This window comes from Tamandua tetradactyla, chromosome 6, assembly GCF_023851605.1.
Source record: "Tamandua tetradactyla isolate mTamTet1 chromosome 6, mTamTet1.pri, whole genome shotgun sequence".
In the NCBI taxonomy this organism is placed as follows: domain Eukaryota; kingdom Metazoa; phylum Chordata; class Mammalia; order Pilosa; family Myrmecophagidae; genus Tamandua; species Tamandua tetradactyla.
Genome location: NC_135332.1, coordinates 99980081 through 99999084, shown reverse-complemented (window position 1 = coordinate 99999084; position 19004 = coordinate 99980081). Strand labels below are relative to the sequence as shown.

Below are 19004 nucleotides of genomic sequence, written 5' to 3'. Positions count from 1 at the left end.
CCACGTGACGCGCGGAGCCCGCCCCGCCCCCGCCGCGTGGTCTCCCAGACGGAATTCCGCGACGCGACGCGAGTGAGCCGAGGGACGCGGAGTAGCTGCGCGCGCTGACCGTGGGCGCTCGAGGCTGACGAGGCGATTTCTCCCCGGAGAGCGAGAGCAGCGTGTCCAGGGTGAGTCGCCCGCGGTCCCCGACGGCCAGGCAACTCCCGGGAGGCGGCCACCGCCCGCCCCCCACGCGCCGGATTCCCGGGACCCCCCTTCCGCCGGAAAACAGTTCGGCCTGGCGGGGATCGGGCGAGCTGGGAGGGGCGGTTGCGCACGGTCGCCCCCCGTTCTTACTTCTATTCGGCCTGGACTCCGAGCTCTCTGCGGCTGAGTGCAGCTACCTCCGCTCCCGACGTCCTCAGGCCACCCTTCTCAGCGGATAGTGGGCTTGTCAGTCCATCTGCCAGCCCTGCTGCCTGTCCCTTCCGACCAGGACTGCGCCCCTGCGGGGTAAACATACGTTGCCTTTTTCTGTCGGGTGAATGAGCTCAGCCCGGGGAGTAGCTGGCCTGGCCACGGGATGGATAGACCTAAGGAGGTCTTCAGTTTGATTCAGTGCAACACACTCCGTGGCTTTCTAGAGAGTGTCTTTAAAATGAAATGAAACCTTACACTTGCCTTTGCTTCTAAGTATCCTTACCATGGTCATCTTTCATTGGCATGGCCAGAAATCAATAACTCGTATGCTGGCAGGAAAAACAATAATAATTCTAGGTAATACTGTTTTTTGGTTTTGGTTTTGGTTTTTGTCGTTCCATACGTGATACTGTTCCAGCAAGGCCAGTACACTGTGGGAGGTAGGGAGTGGGGGCAGTGATATAACCTGGTGAGGCTGGAATCCGGCCCAATTTCTTTTGGGAAGTGAACCTGGCAGGGGAATGCCTTTTTTTTTTTCTTCTTTCGTAATCTGCTCAGAAGTTTCCTATGGACTAGTAATGACTATATAACTCTCTTAATGCTTCACCTCTGTATTAACTCAGTTAACTACTTCAGCTCTCCTCTGGGGTAAGCAGCAGTGGGTTCTACTAGAATCTTCCTTTTGTAGATGAGGAAACCAAGACACAAAGAGATGAAGTAATTTTGACCAAAAATGCATAGAAACCAGTGGCAGCTTCAGAGTTCAAACCCAAACGGGTGCCCAAGCAGACAGACCTTAACTTCGAATGGGTGAGATGCCTAACTCTTAAAAGACTAGTTAGCACCTGCTAAGGTGGTGATGAAAAGATGGAGAACTCATTTTCCGGCTTGCATCATGCCAAGGTTGAGACAATAGGATAGTAAGTACTAAAACGCCCTTACCTCGAGAACTTCCCTTGACACCCAGTGATATATCAGACTGCTAGTTGCCCATGTAGTGCTGGAGACTAGAGAAAAGTAGATCTCTGTCCTTTTGGCAGGGCTTCAGTGGTAGTATGCCAGAAAAGGAAGCTTGGCTGGCTTGGTTGAATTGCCCAGGTGTGGACTTCCTAGCAGAAGGAGAGTTAGCAGAGGCAGGATTCTGCAGTGCCTTGGGAAGCCCAGTCAAGAATCAGAAAGTCACTCTGCAAAAATCAGACCAAAATGGCAGAGTTGGAGGGTTATACAAAGCAGGGCGAAGCCCAGGGCCTCACACCAGAGAACCCCTCTTTGTTTGCCAGATCCGGCATGCTCCTATCCTAACTGGTCCTGGGCACACAACTAAAACTTGCTGCCCTGAACTAGCTTCCCTGACCTTATTTCTCCTCAGGGGTGTTCAGACTGACCTGACTTAACTGAACCAGATCTTGTTCCTATGCATCCAGAAGACCCAGTGCCTTGCAATCCAATTGCTTTAACCGGAAGACAGTATCTGTCTGTCCCCTGACTGCCAGTTGTTACTTTCCTAGGCGAATGCATGTGGAGAATTGATCACCCCAGGGTTAAGGATATTCTCTTAGGCTTTTTCCTGCCACAACCCTAGCCTACCAGATCCCTCCATTTAAAAGAGCACTGTGCCACGGGTGTGGGTTAGGCGTACCACACCTCACAACCCACTCCCTGCACAACAGAAGCAGTGGTTGCAAGCTGTCAATTTCATCTTCACACTGCAGCTCAAATCCTTCCACTGCTCCCACTAAGCAGCTGTCACCTCTCACCTGGACTAGTGCAGAGATCTCCTGTTATGCCACCTGCCCTCTTTCCCCCAGGAACAAGTTGCAGAGAAGCCAACGAATACCTCTTAAAACCACCTGTCAGATCATTTTGTCCCCTTCGGGAAGCCCTTGCAAACTCTCTGTCATACTTCAAGTATATTCATGACTTGAAAGAAGTGGTTTGCCCACTTCTTTCTTGGCTTCTCACTTTCTTTCTCGCAACCCTCTGTCCAGGTTGGCCTTCTTTCTACTTCTCTTACCCGCTCTGGGCCTTGGACTATTCCATTTCTCTGCCCGACAAGCTGTGACCCCATTTCTTTACCTATTAACATTCATCATTTGGTTATCTCTTGAAATGTCACTTCCCAGCACATCTTCCTTGTTGCTTTCTCTCCCTGCCCCCACCCCTTCCAGGGTGCCATCTTTCTATAACATCCTATACTTGGGTGTGAAACACTTAGAGCCAGTAACTGTGTGTTTATTTGTTTAACGTCTATCTCCTCCACTGGACTGTCAGCTCTGAAAGCACCACAGGCTGCTCATCCCCTCAGGCCTAGCTCCCAGCATCATACCTGCACCAGTCAGTAGTCAGTAAATGTAATAAGCGAGCCCACGGGGCCCTGCCACTAATAGCACAGAGGGCTTGGACAAGTCACATATGTATTCTCTCTCATCCTCAGTCTCATTTGTAGAATGAGCCAAGGAACAACACAAAGGTGCATTCACTTTTAGCCTTGTCTTAGTATCTGGCCATACTCCAAACCTTCCTGTGAATATATGTATCCACCCATAGTCATTAATAATAATTAGTGCTTTCCTGGCCAAACTGCAAAGGCAGTGAAGACCTACTGTTCTTTCAGCACTTTCCATCTCCTGACAATGATGCCCTCGTCTGAGCCCCTCCATTGGATAGTCCATTCAGGAAAGCTCCTCTACTCCCAGTGCTGTATGTCCGCTGATAAAATTGTTTTCTCAGTCCTAGAGGAAATGTTTCCTTCTTTCTCAGCTAGTTGTTCCTAAAGCATCTTACAAACTTATTCTCACTGAAGTGTGAGTAGCTGATAGCCAAATTTAAGTAAGCATGGAGCCTTGTGTGAACTTATCACGGGGAGACTTTTTATTCATTCAGCCAACTTCTTATTGAGTGCCTTCTTAGTGAAAAGAGCTATGAAACCGAGAAACATGGTGACACAAGTATAAGTTTTTACTGTGTGCCAGGCATTGAGGTTAAGCACCCAGGAAGATTTCCATCAACCCAGGCCAGGACCAGAACAGATGAGCCAAAGCCCATAAAGACTAAGAAATGTGCCCAAGGTTTCATAGCTTAGCAGAGACAGAAGCAGGGCAGGGATTCAAGTCTGTCTCTCAGTGATATCCAGCAGTCACACTACAGGGTGGTGAGTGCTGAGGAAGCAGGGAAAGGACCTCCAGTGCTGATAATGCATCCATCAGAAAAGGTCTAGAATGTTCCGTTACCTCTCTGTAAATACTTGGCACAAATAGGGTTGAAGATTTTCCTTTTGAGTCTCAGATTTTAAATAGTAATAAAAAATTTTGAATTAAATAATAATTCAAAATCGAATGAACAGCAGTGAAAACAAGAGAGCCCAAACCTAAAACGAGACCAAATGAAAAACTGAAAGGAAGTTGTCCTAAGCATTATGATGTGGTCAAGAATTTGAGCATAAAACCAGCTGGCCCGACTTGGCGATTTTTATTAGAGAAAGTTAACTATGCAAAAACGGTGAACACAGACTTGGGGTTAAACTGGGAGTGTGGTGATTACAGTGACTGATTAAGAAGTATCTAGGTTCTGTGTGAACCTAGCTTGACGTTGTGTCCTGAGGAGAGAAAGTGGGGTAATCCCTGGAGGTTGCTTCCCCTTTCTGAATTCAGAGTCTTCCCCCAGGCAAGATCAAGCTTCTCAGTTACTTTGCCGACTTTGAAAAGTCAGAGCAACCTCAGAGGGAACGGACTGCCGAGTTTTCGTACAGGTCTGTCTTTCTTTGTAGGTTATCAGCCAGAACATGGCTCCAAGCCAGAAATCAGTGGAAAAGATGTTGGTGTTCTTGGGAAGGTCTCTGCTCTCTCTTCTGGAAAGCATGCTCTTTGCCATCATCCCACGGCCCAGGAAGAATGTCGCTGGTGAAATTGTCCTGATAACAGGTGCCGGGGGTGGACTGGGAAGGCTCTTAGCCTTGAAATTTGCCCGCCTTGGAGCTGTGCTTGTCCTCTGGGACATCAATAAGGAGCAGAACGAGGAGACATGCAAGCTGGTCCAGGAAGCTGGAGCCACGAGAGCTTATGCCTATACCTGTGATTGCAGTTGCAAGGAAGATATATATAGAGTGGCCAATCAGGTAAACCTTGGGCGCTTGCCATTTGATGGGTGGTAAGCACCCCAAGTAAGTCTTAAACATCCATCAGTTTCTCTGTCCATTTGCCTTTCTCAGTGCCTATTTGTCTGACTTCCATATCCCTTTAATTTAAAGAATATATGGCGGGGAGCAGGCCACAGTGGCTCAGCAGGCAGAGTTCTTGCCTACCATGCCAGAGACCCAGGTTCGATTTCTGGTGCCTGCCTATGCAAAAAAAGAAAAAAAGAATATACTGCAGGGGTGGGGATTGAGATTTTTGAGTCTTTACTATATGCAAGACACTGCACTAAGCGGATCTCTAAAGGAGATCCCATTGTTAGCCCTGTTTCACAAGTAAGAAACCCAGATTTAGGAAAGGTAAGCAGCTTACCTGAGAAGCACAGCTAGGAAGTAGTAAAGCTGTGGCCAGGCCTCGAGCCTCTCGGGTTCCTAACCAATAGGCTGTACTGCCTCTGTTGGGGAGGTGACAGCCTCCTCTGAGGATAAAGAAACCGAGGCACAGAGATAGCGCAGAACCTTCCCAGAGACCCAGAGCTAGGGTCTTGAACCTCTATTTAGCCTCATTTTAAAATGCAGGCCATTTCTGCCACACTTCAATGCCTTTCATTTGAATATATATTTATTTTAAGTAGTCAAAAAGAAACATAGAATATTCCTTTCATCCTGAAGACCCTTAGCCACATCTGTTCCTTAGACAACTATACAGATGCACATATAAAGAAATCTCTCAGGAAACCAGAGCTCCAGTATGCCAACAGTAAGGGCTGCCTTAGTTAACTCCTGTTAGCTGGCTGCCTCTTTTCCCTCTGTCCCCACGTTGGCACATGTCAGTCACACAATGCTTATTCCGTGGTTTGCCAAACTCCACAGTTAAGTGGGAAGCTAGATACCCCAGGAGGCTGCAGCAAGCAGTCTTACTCACATTGGAAACTTATTCTGTAACTTCTGAATTCTAACTAGGGTCCCTTTGCTGCTTGCTATCCCTCATCCCAGTGGAAACGTTTCCCGATCACTGGCAGGGGAGTTTGACTTTACATTTTACATCTCAGGAGATCAGACCTTGACAACCTAACGTGGCCCACTCAGGGTCCCTGGAGGTGTCCTTGCAGCTTGCTCTGCAGACTCCACAGACGCAGCTCTTTGCACTTTCAGCACAGATCACCTGATGCATGAATTGACACGAGCCACAGATAGCTTCCCCAGACCCCTCTAGGCAGTGTATGGTTCATATTCGAAGACTGAGTACAGAACAGATAAATCCATAGGAAAGAAAATTATTTGCATGAAAAATCTTGTGATAAATGCCTAATCTGGTACAGTTTACATGAAGATATAAAGATGTAACCTCTGTATATGGCGAAGATGCAAGCCATGGATAACAGCTGAAACACCTGCATAGCCGCCTACTTCAGAAAGCTGGGCTTAATCTGAGTCTGATTGTTATCAAATGATAAATTGTATGCTAATATGCTTAATCATAGGAGGGCAGTGTGCATGGACCTGTTTATTTCTCTTATCTCTAACTTCTAGCTTTTCCATCCCTGTCTCTGAGCTAGGACAAAAACCTCTGATGCTGGTGCGATCCTCAGGCCCAAATCCCTTTCTTCCTTTTCATTTTTGTCACAGGTAGGGCTTACCTAACTGTTCAGCTTAAATTTGATGAAATATCTTAACTGCTCTTCAAATCAGACTATAAACTAGATAGTCTCCAATACCGTTATCTGAAACTGTAACATAAAATGTGAAGTTTCCTTAATCTCAGTGCATCCCAAGTTTTTCCTAGGCTGCAGACCTAGTTGGCAAGTATAAATCCCTCACACACATAACTCTGCTGGGCCAGGCCTTCTACAATAGTGGATGAGAAAGACGGCAGTTTCCACCTCACCTCAATAATACTTCATCCCCTGAACCAGACTGCAAGGGCACTTGCCCCATACATCCAGACAGGCACACGCACATGTCACATGCACACACACACGCACGCACACATAGCCCGACACGTAAGGAATGCTGCTGTGAACCCTCTCTGATGGCAACATGGCAACCCCAGCAGGGCCAGGGACCCTGCTGCTTTATTTTATAATACAGGTTATAATAATGACATTCAGAACACAAATGATAGCCAAGGGACTGCTCCGCCTCCTGTTCTCCATTCTGGAATATCCTGGGCCCAAGTCTGACTTAAGAACCAGGATGACACCCTGGAGATGTGTTTTGAGGGAAGGACTGCCATGTCACCCCCATAATTTCTATTTGTTATGTATAGAGATCAACAAATGCCTACTCTGCCCAGTTTGCCATTACCACTGGCCCTCCCGTCAGGCAGCTTATCCCTAAACATGTGAGGTAAGAAGAAGAGAACCAGTCAGGCTGATGGAAACAAGACAGATAGGTTCTAAGCTATGCTGTGTCTTTAAAGCATGCTGACTCATGTCATCCTTTCTCTGTTCTCTCCCTACCCACACCTATCTCAGTATGGAGGCAGTCTCGATTTAGATGACATTTGGATATAACAAAGCTATTCGTATGCTATTAGTTGCATTAAGAGGATATACTACTTACCAGAAAAAAATTACTCATCACCGGGCTTAAACAACAGCTCAAATCATAGAAAGAAAGTAGCATGTCAGTCCTTGAACCGTCTTAAGAAGAAGGGAAGAAATGAGAAGTGGAGCCTCAGGAGTGGGTGTAGGATGCAAAGGAAATAACACATGCCTTGTTTTTAGAGGGCATAAATAAAAAATATTAAACAATAAAAAGCTATGGGAAAATAAATCTGGGATCGTATAAGGGGTCACTGCATTGGGGCAGTGCTGCTGTTTTTCAACTCAGGTTAAAAAAGATGTTGGTGACGTTTCCATCCTAATCAACAATGCTGGAGTGGTGACAGGCAAGAAGTTCCTCGACTGCCCAGACGACCAGATGGAAAAGTCATTTGATGTGAATTTCAAAGCACATTTATGGGTAATTATTTTTTCTTCTTGGAATAAATGTCAAGTTTCTCTGACATTTAGAAATGCCTTCCTCCTGCTCTCTTAAAAGATCATTACCCCCTAAAGAAAGCACTTTTTCAGTTCAGGACCTATGCAAATCCACCCATTTCTTTTCTCCTGGCCTAACTTGGCCTTTACCTCCCTGAAGCTCTGCTCAGGGTCTTCTACCAAGAGAGAACTATCCTCATTTTCGTATTACCATTTATGGATTGCTGACAATCTCGGGCACCCCATGTACAACCCTAAAATAGGAGACGTCATCATTTTCTCGAGGAAACAGAGAAGTTAACATATTTGTTCAAGGTTGCACAGCTGGTGTCAACACTTAGACTTGATAATTTTTCTAAACTTTGGACAGTTTTGAAAGTGAAACGGAACATTATTAAAAAGGATCTGTTGTGGGCAAACCAAGACGTATGGTCACCTTACTCGGTACCTACCAGGGAAGGAGGTTCCTGCCGCTGGCCCTAGTTATTACATATTGCTAACCACTGGGAACAAGACCCCTGATTTCCAAAATGATGTATCCACTTTTCAACATTGCATTTCCTGACCTTTTTGGAGATCAGCCACCTCTGGCCTCCCCAGGCCATGAAGGTTCTCTCTTTCCACCTCTGCCTCTCTGGATCCTGGTTAGTTCCAGCCCTATCCAAAGTGCTGCGTTCTCAGCACAGGGCTCTCTGCCTCTGGGAATAAGTATTTGTTGGGGAGGTCTAAGAATGCCCCTGCAGCCATGTGTTCCTCCTGCTCATCACTCTTTTGGCTGCCTTCAAATGTCATTTGGCATTTGTACAATTTCTGCCTCCTCAGTTCACTAAAAATGCAGTGGTTGTGGTGATATTCTTGGTGGTCCATATGATTTTCAAGAGGAAAGCAGAAAGCTTAGAACTGATTGGCCACCATGTTCTTATAGAAACCATTGCAAACAGTGCATGTCCTCTTGTCCCAAATGGCCCTCACCTCTGTACTCAGGGCCAATGCATGGTCAAAATAAGGCTGAAGATTAGAATCTCCAGAAAAGTCTCTACTCCTGTGGTTGTGTGTTCTTTTCCTGCCTCTTTGGGGGTTTTCCTTGTCTGTTTCTCTCTTTTCTTTCTCCCTCTCTTCTTCTAGTTGTCCCTTAAACATTGCCGTGTCCCTGGCTCCTGTCATCCCCTCTCATGCCCCCATTCTGTGCACTCTCTGAGCAAGCATATGTCTATTCTTTGAGCACCTGCCCTTCGCCGAGTAGAGGTAGGTGTTCATGATTAGAGGGGTCAGAGAGCTGCCCCGGGGCAGTGTCCCCAAGAGGAGGGTGGGTCCCCACTGAGAACCCTCTCCGCTCAGGGTACTTTTCATTAGGCTGTGCTGTCTCCTTTTTCTGTTCGTCCATTTGTTTTGATTTTCACTTCTTCCAGTATGCTAGTTTCTCCTTGAAACTTAGTGTGGTGTTGGTAAACTTTGGATCACCTGGACCTTTTAAATGACCTCTTTTCTTACCTCCTACTCCTCTTCATCTTTGGATCATTATTTCTCTGCTGAAGAAGACATCTGCAAAAGCCCATTTCTCTCTCCTGTACCTTCTTTCTCCAGATTCCCTCATCAAAGGTGAAGGTGTTCCACAGTCCAGAGACAGAGCATAGCTCCCTCTTTCAATTCTGTTTTATGATATGGAATAAAAATAAGAAATGGTTACTCAAAGAAATAGAGATGAGTGAAAGAGAAAGTTATCTTTTTAAGTCAAAGCCAACAGCAAGATGTCCTCTGAACAATGTTCAGGATGACTTTGACATTCCAAAATAAGGGGAAGAAAAGACAATATAAATCTGAGAAGTCCTATTATTTGTTTTTGAATTTGGGCTGCTAACTAAGATTTTCCTGTACTACTTCAATCGTTGACTTAATATTGTGTTGCTAAAAGTCCCATGTGCACCTAAGGAAAAATATTGTATGATTCCACTTGCATAAAATATCTAGAGTATGCAAGTTCATAGGGACAGAAAGTAGGTTACAAGGTACCAGAGGGCAGTGGGAGGGCAATAGGGAGTTATTGCTTAATGGATGCAAAGTTTCTGTTGAGGGTGATGAAGAAAATGAGTAATGGATGGTAGTGATGTTAGCACATCATTATGAATATAATTAATACCACTGGATTACACATTTAAAAGTGGTTAAAATGGAAAATTTTTATGATATGTATTGGCACAAAAATTTTTTGAAAGTTACCTATGGGCAAAAAACTAGTCTGGATGAGTTGTTTTTGTTCTTGTTTTTTTGAATTAGTTAATTTTAGTAATGTTGGAATTACTGCTGTAGCAGGTTAAAATTGTTTCTTTCCAGATGTTCACATTTTCATATCCCCATACCTTCAGTTATTTTTATGAATGTAAAAATAAAGTTTAATCACAATGGTAATATGAACATCTGACAAAAGTACACAAAGTGGGCGGGCCACAGTGGCTCAGCAGGCAAGAATACTTGCCCACCATGCCAGAGGACCCAGGTTCGATTCCCGGTGCCTGCCCATGTAAAAAAAAAAAAAAAAGAAGAAGTACACAAAGTGGTATTAAATGCTAAAGCTTTTCTTTCGCTCTTCTCAGACTTATAAAGCCTTTCTACCTGCTATGATTGCTAATGACCATGGGCATTTGGTTTGTATTGCAAGTTCAGCTGGATTTCTTGGAGTTAATGGACTGGCAGGTAAGCAGAATGTGCTATTTCACAATTGCAAGCCTCTTTGTAACCTTAATTTACATGGTAGCTCTGTATAACCAGTATTGTCTGAAGCACTGATAATAAAGGATAATAATTATGAGATACATTCACTAAGGTAAAGGATTGAGAATCTCGTGCAGCAAAACTGTGCCCTGGCTAAAGCAGCTCACTGAGACTCATCCATCAGGATCCTTTGCAGCCACTCAGATAACAGGACAATTTGCTGAGGGGACACATCCTAATGCTTTTGAGCTAAAGTTTTTGACACAAAACTAGTTTTAATACAGTATGTTTCATTCACAGGAATAAGTTTTTTGGCATCTCCATTCACTCAGATATCACCATTCTATGCACATCTTCCCATGCCCTGGGCTTTCTTTCCTCTGTGCTTAGAATTCATCAAATTGCTGTGATTACCTCTCTTATTTGTCTGACAAGGCACCGGACTTTGAAATAATGCAGGTGGATATCCAGCTTCTGTGAGCCCCTTTACTGGCACTCTATCCCTTCCCCCAGCTCATCATAGAAACAAATATCAGACTTTGATATTTCCCACAGTGTGGGTCTAGACTCACCTGCATCAGAATTACCTATGAGCTAGTTTAAAATGCAGAATCCCTGTGCCCCAGGCTACATCTGCTAATCAAAATGATCTGGTGAACAGGATAGCCATTATCAATAAAACAGAAATCGACAACTGCTGGAGAAGATGTGGAGAAAGAGGCACAGTTATCCACTGTTGGTTGAAATATAAAATGGTACAATCGCTGTGGAAGGCAGTCTGGTGGTTCCTCAGGAAGCTAAGTATAGAATTGTCATATGACCCGGCAATACCATTACTAGGTTATTCAGAGGACATGAGGGCAAGGACACAAATGGGCATTTGCACACCATGTTTATAGCAGCATTATTTACAATTGCCAAGAGATGGAAACAGCCCAAATGTCCATCAATAGACGAGTGGCTAAACAAGCTGTGGTATATACATGCAATGGAATATTTTGCAGCTGTAAGACAGAATAAAGTCATGAAGCATGTAAACAAAAAAATTGACCTGGTGGAGGAGCTCAGTGAGCTGCATTTGTACAAGTGACTCCTACAATCCTAAACACTTCCCATAACTACTCCAACCCACCTGTCCTCCTCCAGCTTTTTCCTCATAACCTTAGGGAAGTCCTCACTACCCCAGGCCTAGGACCTGTAGCCTGGTTCTGGCCTAGTATAGCTGCTACTGCATAACATGGTAGATATGTCCCTTTTGACTACATAAGGCCGGGGAAAAGTGTAAGCCCACCTAACCTCCTTTTCTTCTCCAAACTTCTGCACTCTGAAATTTGAATGCTCAGGTGTACCCTTGTGTCAAAATTGACACAGATGCCCCTTCCCACACTCCCCACTGCATTTTCAAGCCATTTAAGAAGCTGAGGTTGAAAGTGCCAAGGCCTTTGTTTTTTTCTGAAAGTGGAAGAGGTAGTCATAGTTGGAAGAAAGTTTCATCTAATGTCATAACCCATGCTGAACTCTCTGACATAAACTTCCAGATTACTTAGTGCTTAGTTTCTGCTTTATGTGTCTTCTTGTTGCAATTATTTCTGTGTTCTTTAGGTCAGGGTCTGGACGCATATCCTGTGCCCCATGTGACAACCAGCACAGGGTCTTCCCTGTTCATTACCTTGTAAGTCAAGTCCAGATGCAACCCAAGGAGACTCACCAAGGAGTCTTGGCCCAGGAGCCTCTTAGCCTAGCGTCCATTTCCTCAGGACCAGCTAAGTTTTACTTGACCTATATGCTTCTTCCCACTCATTCCTCACTTCTTCCAGTGGATGGCAAGATCATGCAGAAGAATGCTGAAGTGGCTGTTGCTTGCAATCTGTGTTGGGTTTAGTGGTACCAGTAAGCCTTGATATGGTGCCATTTTTTAAGAACTTCAGAATATTCATCAGCATCATTTGCCTTTTTCAGATTATTGTGCAAGTAAATTTGCAGCCTTTGGATTTGCTGAATCTGTGTTTTTAGAAACATTTGTCCAGAAACAAAAGGGGATCAAAACCACAATCGTGTGTCCATATTTTATTAATACTGGAATGTTCAGTGGTTGTACTACTGGGTAAGTAGGTCCTTTATTTCAAAAAGACTCTATTAAAAAAACAAATGATTACCTATCTGTTCTTTTGCTTTCTTTTTTCCCTAAGTGCCTATAGCATGCCGAACGCTTTGCTACATTGTGGAAAGACAGTTGCATTCAGCCCGTCCCTGATCATAGGGAGCTGAGAGTCTAGCAGAGATGATTTGGCATGTGCATGGATGACTAATCAGGCAGGAACTGCTGAGCCATGAGAAAACTCCCGGCTGTTTAGAGGAAAGCAAGATGCCACCTCACTGAAAAGGCTTCAAGAGAAAGTGGTATCTTCAGTCTTGATGACAGGCAGGCAGGATTATTTTTTGTTCGTTTTTGTTTTTAATAAGCAAAAGGAAATTTTTTCCTTTATCCTGATGGAAGTGTTTTTTACTGAATGTTTCTCCCCTAGTGCTATCTAACTTTGCATTGATCACTTTACCTATCACCCACCTCCCTAATTTTCCACTCGGGCATGGTGAAATTTTAATTATTCCCAATAGGATGAGCCACAGGCACATCTTTTTCTCTGTAAACATAGTCCTCATTGGCTAGATTTCTCATTTATCATTAATGGCATCTTTTGTGTGGTTGTGGTGACTCTGGCTTTGTTGTTTTTTGTCTGTTTCTTGTCTTTAAACCCAACCATAAGCGCCTGAGGATGAAAACCTTCCTCTTAGCACCTTCTTTGGCATCCATCACCGAAGTCGGTATGCTTGTCTGCAGTGATCTTGTTAATGTTTTCAAAAATATAATTTAGAAAAGCTGCATTGAAATATAGACTACCAATAACCAACTTATGTCCTGATTTTTAAAAACTGATAAGCAATGTTTGATCAAGAGAGTCCTATATTTTTGCTGAAACCATCTGATAATCTTTGCTACAGCAATTAATAGTAGTGGCAGGAACAAGCAATCACAAACTTTTGGTTGCCCAAAACATGTCTATTCTCCCTTACTTGATGTGCCATGCCATATGAGTTCTCTAAATAACTGAGAAATGTGTGTGTGGTTTTTTTTGTCCAGTCACCTTTCTGAAATTATTTTCATAAAATGTGTGCCGGCCTGACTCTTTTGTGTACTTTAAAAAAAAATAAAACAGAATGGGCCTGTATCTCTTTCTTTCAAGTCTCATTGTATTCCCAATCTATTTATTTCTCTTTTTTTAATTTTTAAAAACTTTTAGTTTTCCAAATAAACCTTCTTTAATTTTGTCCTATTTTTTTAGTTGTTTAAAAATGAAGCCTAATTTATTTTAAAAGTCTATTTTTTGAAGCTGCTCAAAATGTAACCTAATTTATTAAAATTTCAGAATTTCCGCCTCTCCTAGGTGTGTTTCTGTTTGTGTTTAAAATAATTGAGTTTAATGTGAACCACGTATGACTGTCCTAATGTTGAGCCACCTTCCAGCTCTGCATCTGCTGAGACCTTCTCCTGGGCTTCCCTGGTCACATCCTTTTCCTACTACAGTCTCCATCCACCCTCCTCCCTCGATGCCACAGGAGAGCTGGAGGTCATCGAAGGGGCACAAACCTGCAATCCAGCATTTCATGGAGACCACAGGCAGTTGTTTCCAGCTACTGCCTTATAACTTTTAGATCCACTTGTTTAATGTGGTTTCATGTCAATGCATACGTTGTGGCATCGATGTATTCTTTAGAAGTATTACTTCCGTTTCAAATTTCAGATGTCGTTACTGACCATGGTGATAATCGAGTAAGCATAGAAGCAGATGAAATCTGGAAGGACGCAAATATAAGTGATAATACCTTACAACCTTTTTATCTCTAAAGTGTAAAGAATTCTCATTATTAATTTGTTAACGTGCAGGTATTTTTTCTGCCATAGCTCTCCTTTTCTGTTGCCGATTCTGGAACCAGAATATGCAGTCATGAAGATAGTAGATGGTATTCTGCAAGAAAAAGTGTACTTGTATATACCAAAGTTTTTATACTTCATAGCGTTTTTAAAAAGGTAACAATAATCAGCTTCTTCCTTTTGGTATCTTCTGTTTCTCCCCTAATGTTCCAGTCAACAGCTTACTCCAAACCTCACCTGAAGGAGCCACTTAAACAGTATCTGTTAAATTACTGCATTTTTAAAAGGAAAACCTCTTAAGTTATGCGAGCCCCCGTTATGCCCCTTTGCTGACAATTGCAAGGCAGCAAAGTTCCAGTGCTCTCCGTGAGTCTAGTACATAGACGCTTCCTTATGACATGGATTTACTGAATGATCTGTGGACAGATAGAAATGATATTTTTAAGAAAGTTGCTTTTTCTGGTGCGTATTATAACACAAGCATGTTGAAATATAGAATTGCGCTTCCTCAAGTTCAGAGCCCCAAGGTAGAATCAGACATCAAGCCAGATATTTCAGGAATCTATGGTAGGTGTAAAACTGACAATAGAGAATTAATTTAAGCTATAAGATGGTGAAAGAAAATTTGAGAAATAAGATGGGGGATAAAAACTGAAAGGAAAGTCTTCTCTTAAAAGCATGAGAAGGTATCTTTACCCATCCTTCACTGTTTAAAATGGCTGAAGTGTGTCACCTGCAGTATTAGGACCAAACTACAGGGATGCTCAGCCCAAACTGCTTCAGCAGCTGCTGGTCCCAACACTCTCAATTCATCTTCTAGGCTGTAGAGGGTCATCTAGTTAAATTCCCTCAGAGGGGCTTCTGCTTTGCAGGGAAGCACATTCCATTATTGAACCACTTCCTTCTGTTGAGTTGAAATCTGTCTCATTTTAACTTCCTCTTGGTTCCAGCTTTGCCCTTCAGCAAGCGCTACATGGAATTCCATTCCTCTTGATAGTGACAGTTCCTTAGTTATTTGAACACAAGTATCACAAGTTATCTCCTCTACATGGCCAGCAGCTGTTGCCCTTCTCTCTCTCTAGCTCCTTATATCTCCTTTGGGCAGTGAACCAGAAGTCATCCTACTGTCAGATCACTTGGCCAGGGCTTCATCTGGCACAGGACTTATGGCTGATGAAAGCTGTGTGGGACAGGGCAAATGATCTCTGACAACTCATTTAAAAGCCCTGCTCCTACTATTCCTTAAGTCTTTGACTCTGGGCATGCCATCAGTTTGGACTGCATGCCGTCAATTTGGATAAAATAAAGATCAGTGTCTGTTATCACCTGTAGATGAGCGCAGTGCACTGTTTTTGGGCCATTGCACGTATCTGCAGCGCGGTGTTTCCGACCTGACAGACGTTTCTAATATAGTAATGCCAACTGTAAAAAATGTGGGACTTTATTTTTCATTTTGAATGGTGATAGAGATTATGTTTGCTTTCATGAAATGGTAGTTCTTGGCAGAGGTTTGAGAAAGGGCAGTAGAGTTCTGAGAAGACTAAAGGCAAAGAGAGGACATGGGATGGGCTACAGTGAAAGTGATCCCAGTGAGCACTCACTCAGACATTCATTCAGCAACATTTAGAGAGTGGCAAGTGTGTGCAGGCATTGCTTCCTATCCTAGGCCTGGGGTTATAGCAATGAACAAAACCAACAAGAGGTCCTATGCTCAAGGGGATTATCTTCTTGGGGCAAGGATAGTTGTGGGGAGGGGCAAAGAACAAACGAACAAAACAGCAGAGTAGAAGAAAAGGCATGCTGGATAGTAATCAGTGCTCTGGAGAAATTTAAAGCAGGAAAAGGAAATCCTGGGTGGGAAATGAAGGGCTGCAAGATGGGGTTTAAGTTTTTAAATGGGGCCCCAGGGAGGTCTCTCTGAGAAGGTTGACATTCCAGGAGAGATGTGAAGATGGTGAGGGCATGAGCCCTGTGGCTCTCTGTGGGAAGATTACCCAACACAGGTAGCAAATGCAGACTCCTTCTCCATACTCTCAGCCAGCCTTCGTCCTGTCTTAAGGCTTCCTAGGTCTGCTATGTCCTCTACTCTCTCTCTCTGCAGCATGAACCATCCCATATACGAGTCCAAGGCTGAGATGACACACATGGGGGTGGGTGGTTTTGGGGGCGTGGGCTGGCTGAGAAGAGCAGTCTTGGACAGGCCTTGCCAAAAGGGCCTGAGAAGTTGTCACATCCAATCCTCAGAGCAGTCCTAGAGAGAAAGATTCATGACCTCAGTTTATACTTGATGGAATGGAGGCTCCCAATTTATTCAATAGCTTGCATGAGGTGGCATCGTGAAGGACAGAGCTAGGGTTTGAGCTGGGTTCATCCCGCCTCCAGTGCCCAAACACATACCACAAGACTTGGCCGCTTTCCATTAGTCACTGAGGAGAGCCTTGGAGGTTCAGAAGTGGAAATGAGAAGTGAATTGAGTGACATGAATGAAGCAAAGAGAGATAACAGAGGACTTCGAATGTCCTACCAGATAGCGGGGAACCCTCCTGAACAACCCCGGGCAATCCTGAGGTGGAGGCAGATGGGTGATGTGTGATTGATTTCATTTGGGCAAATAGGTGACGAACCCTGTCTCTCAGCTCAGCTGGTAATGGTGCTTATATGAATGATAACCTAAAAAGTTTCCTCTTGTGTTCTTTTTAGTATCTTACCCCTGAAAACGGCACTGATTGTGGCAGAATATTTGGGCGCCTTTAATGTCATGGATGGTTTCATTGGCTCAAAGAAGAAAGACTAAGGACCAGCGGGACTGCTCGTGTCACCTGATATCCAAGGACAGCATAATTCACATTTGGTTCAATGAAGAAAAGCATTTTTGTCCAAACAGAAAAATAGATCCAGATGCCACATAGTAGCACTATTATTCTGCCATCTAGGCTCAGATTCTCAACCAGTGCCTTTGAAAATAATGTTGATACCTGCTTTTTTGTTTTTTTTTTTTTTTCTTCTCAAAACGAAAAGGCCCTTTTTGACATTTCCACTCTAATAGATGTTGGGGTCTGTAGCTTTCCGATGCTGGCTGCTGGCCATCCTTGGGTTCCTTGGCTTGTATCTCTGCCTCCTGTCCCAAGGCGATGTCCTCTCATCGGCTCATCTGTTTTCCACTGATTTCAGGCTTCTTCCAGTGGGACTTTCTCCAACGTCTGGCTTCCAGTTTCTTCTCTTTATAAGGCCTCCAGTAACATGGTTGGTTCCCCCCTTTTTCAGTTGGGCCACATGGTCACTAAAACATAACATCTTCAAGAGGTTCTATTTATAATGGGTTTGTACCCAAAGGAATGTGGATTAAGATTAATAACATGTCTCTGTCGCGGTACATAACTCAGTCCACAGCAAATGCCCTCTCTCCAGGGATAGAGCCAGGGAGGGGATAGAGCTCACATTTGACCAACAGCTGACTCTTGCCTTTGGGGTTTTTCAGCAGGTACCACCTGCTTATGGAAAAGGCCAGCTTCCCATGCCCTTCTTTCCAAAGCAACTTCACAAACACTTCTAAATACTCTGGACACTCACAGAGCAGGTGGCAATCCACCTGAAGGTGAATGAGGGAGCCTTGCTGGGACAACCCTGGGAGGCTGTGATCCTTGACAAAACTCATAAATACGGTTGCATTTTTTTTGACCTAGAAGAAATCAGAGAATGGTTGCTTCTTATTCCAAAAATTAAACCACTGAGTTATATTTATTGCTTCCTACTGACCCAAAAACATATATTCATTTGATTAATTCAAAGTGTTTAACTTCATATTTCAAGTCAGGCTTCATGTTGAGATATTTTTCCACGGAAGGGAAACTTTCTGCCTTTATACCTGACAGTGCTTCCCTCACTTCTGATCTGTTGTATTCGTATAATTTAATCATCGGGCAAACTACTTTCATGCTTTGAAGATTAACTATAAAAGCAAGATTAAGAAAAATGTTAATTACCATTTTCCTGGACCTCCTTCCCAGGCCTGGGGAGGGGGATGGGGATACCTGGCTTGTGAGAAAAACAGAAACCTTTGTTTCTTGCCCTCTTTTGTGTGGAGAGAAGGATGTGATAGTAAGACCCTGTCAGAGTGCTAAGAAATGAGAGTTTGGATATCTTGAGGGTAATAGTGATATTAGAGGGCCAAGATCTCAGTCCGGGAAGTTTGGAGTCTGGGATCCACTGTACAGTTGATTTAGCTTGAGCAGCTTGCATGATTCCGATAGCTCTACCGATAGCATTTCTTTTTCATTCACAAAGTAATCATAATAAACTTGTTTATGATGAGCCCATTAAAAGTGATTACGCATCATGCCTGCCAACAAGCTATGTACTTCACACACATGATTTCATTAGGCAAGAATACTAACGAAAGAACTGTTACTCAGAGAAGAATTGAAGCGTTTTGGTGGACAACGAAAACGAGAGGGCATTTTGTTTCTCACACTGACATCTTACTCAATCCGAGAGGATCAAAAGGCCTTAGTCAAACCAACTGATGTTCCAAATCCTTGGTTAACAAGGTTAATTAGGAGAGAGGCACGGTATTGCTCCTAGATTACAATTCCAAAAGCGCATATTGAGGGGTCTATTTAGTAGAGGAATAAAGACAGGTTCTTTAGGGGATTTAGTAGAACAAAAGTCTTGGGGGCAGGGTGGGGGGTACACAGGGAGTGCCCACTGCATCATCACAACGTTCCTAGCAATTATTTCTAATAGGGGTGCATCTTGGCCAGACAGTTACACAGACCTGAAATTCAACTGTGGTTTTAGAATACCCATAAAATTGTCTAAACAAATTTGGAGTTACTTAGGGTGCTCACAG

At 43.7% G+C, this 19004-nt stretch overlaps 1 protein-coding gene across 4 annotated transcripts; it reads left to right on the top strand.

The window, feature by feature from the left end:
• Positions 1–35: 35 nt before the first annotated feature.
• SDR16C5 (short chain dehydrogenase/reductase family 16C member 5) lies at positions 36–18491 on the top strand. Of its 4 annotated transcripts, none has more exons than XM_077166801.1 (7): positions 36–170; positions 4151–4516; positions 7346–7498; positions 10107–10206; positions 12184–12328; positions 14186–14311; positions 16856–18491. In XM_077166801.1, the coding sequence occupies exons 2-7, from the start codon at positions 4184–4186 to the stop codon at positions 16947–16949; spliced, it is 951 nt and encodes a 316-aa protein (XP_077022916.1). In that variant the 5' UTR covers positions 36–170; positions 4151–4183; the 3' UTR covers positions 16950–18491. The 4 variants fall into 4 exon arrangements, with proteins under 4 accessions (XP_077022916.1, XP_077022915.1, XP_077022918.1 ...); XM_077166800.1 differs by having other exon boundaries at positions 37–170; positions 4169–4516; XM_077166803.1 differs by having other exon boundaries at positions 38–170; positions 4169–4516; positions 7367–7498.
• Positions 18492–19004: the final 513 nt, after the last annotated feature.

Excerpts from the sequence above, each read along its gene's own strand:
- SDR16C5 (XM_077166801.1), top strand. The coding sequence starts at position 4,184 with ATGGCTCCAAGCCAGAAATCAGTGGAAAAGATGTTGGTGTTCTTGGGA. Across the intron at positions 7,499-10,106 it reads ATTTCAAAGCACATTTATGG|ACTTATAAAGCCTTTCTACC; the intron begins GTAATTATTTTT and ends CGCTCTTCTCAG. Across the intron at positions 12,329-14,185 it reads TTCAGTGGTTGTACTACTGG|CTCTCCTTTTCTGTTGCCGA; the intron begins GTAAGTAGGTCC and ends TTTCTGCCATAG.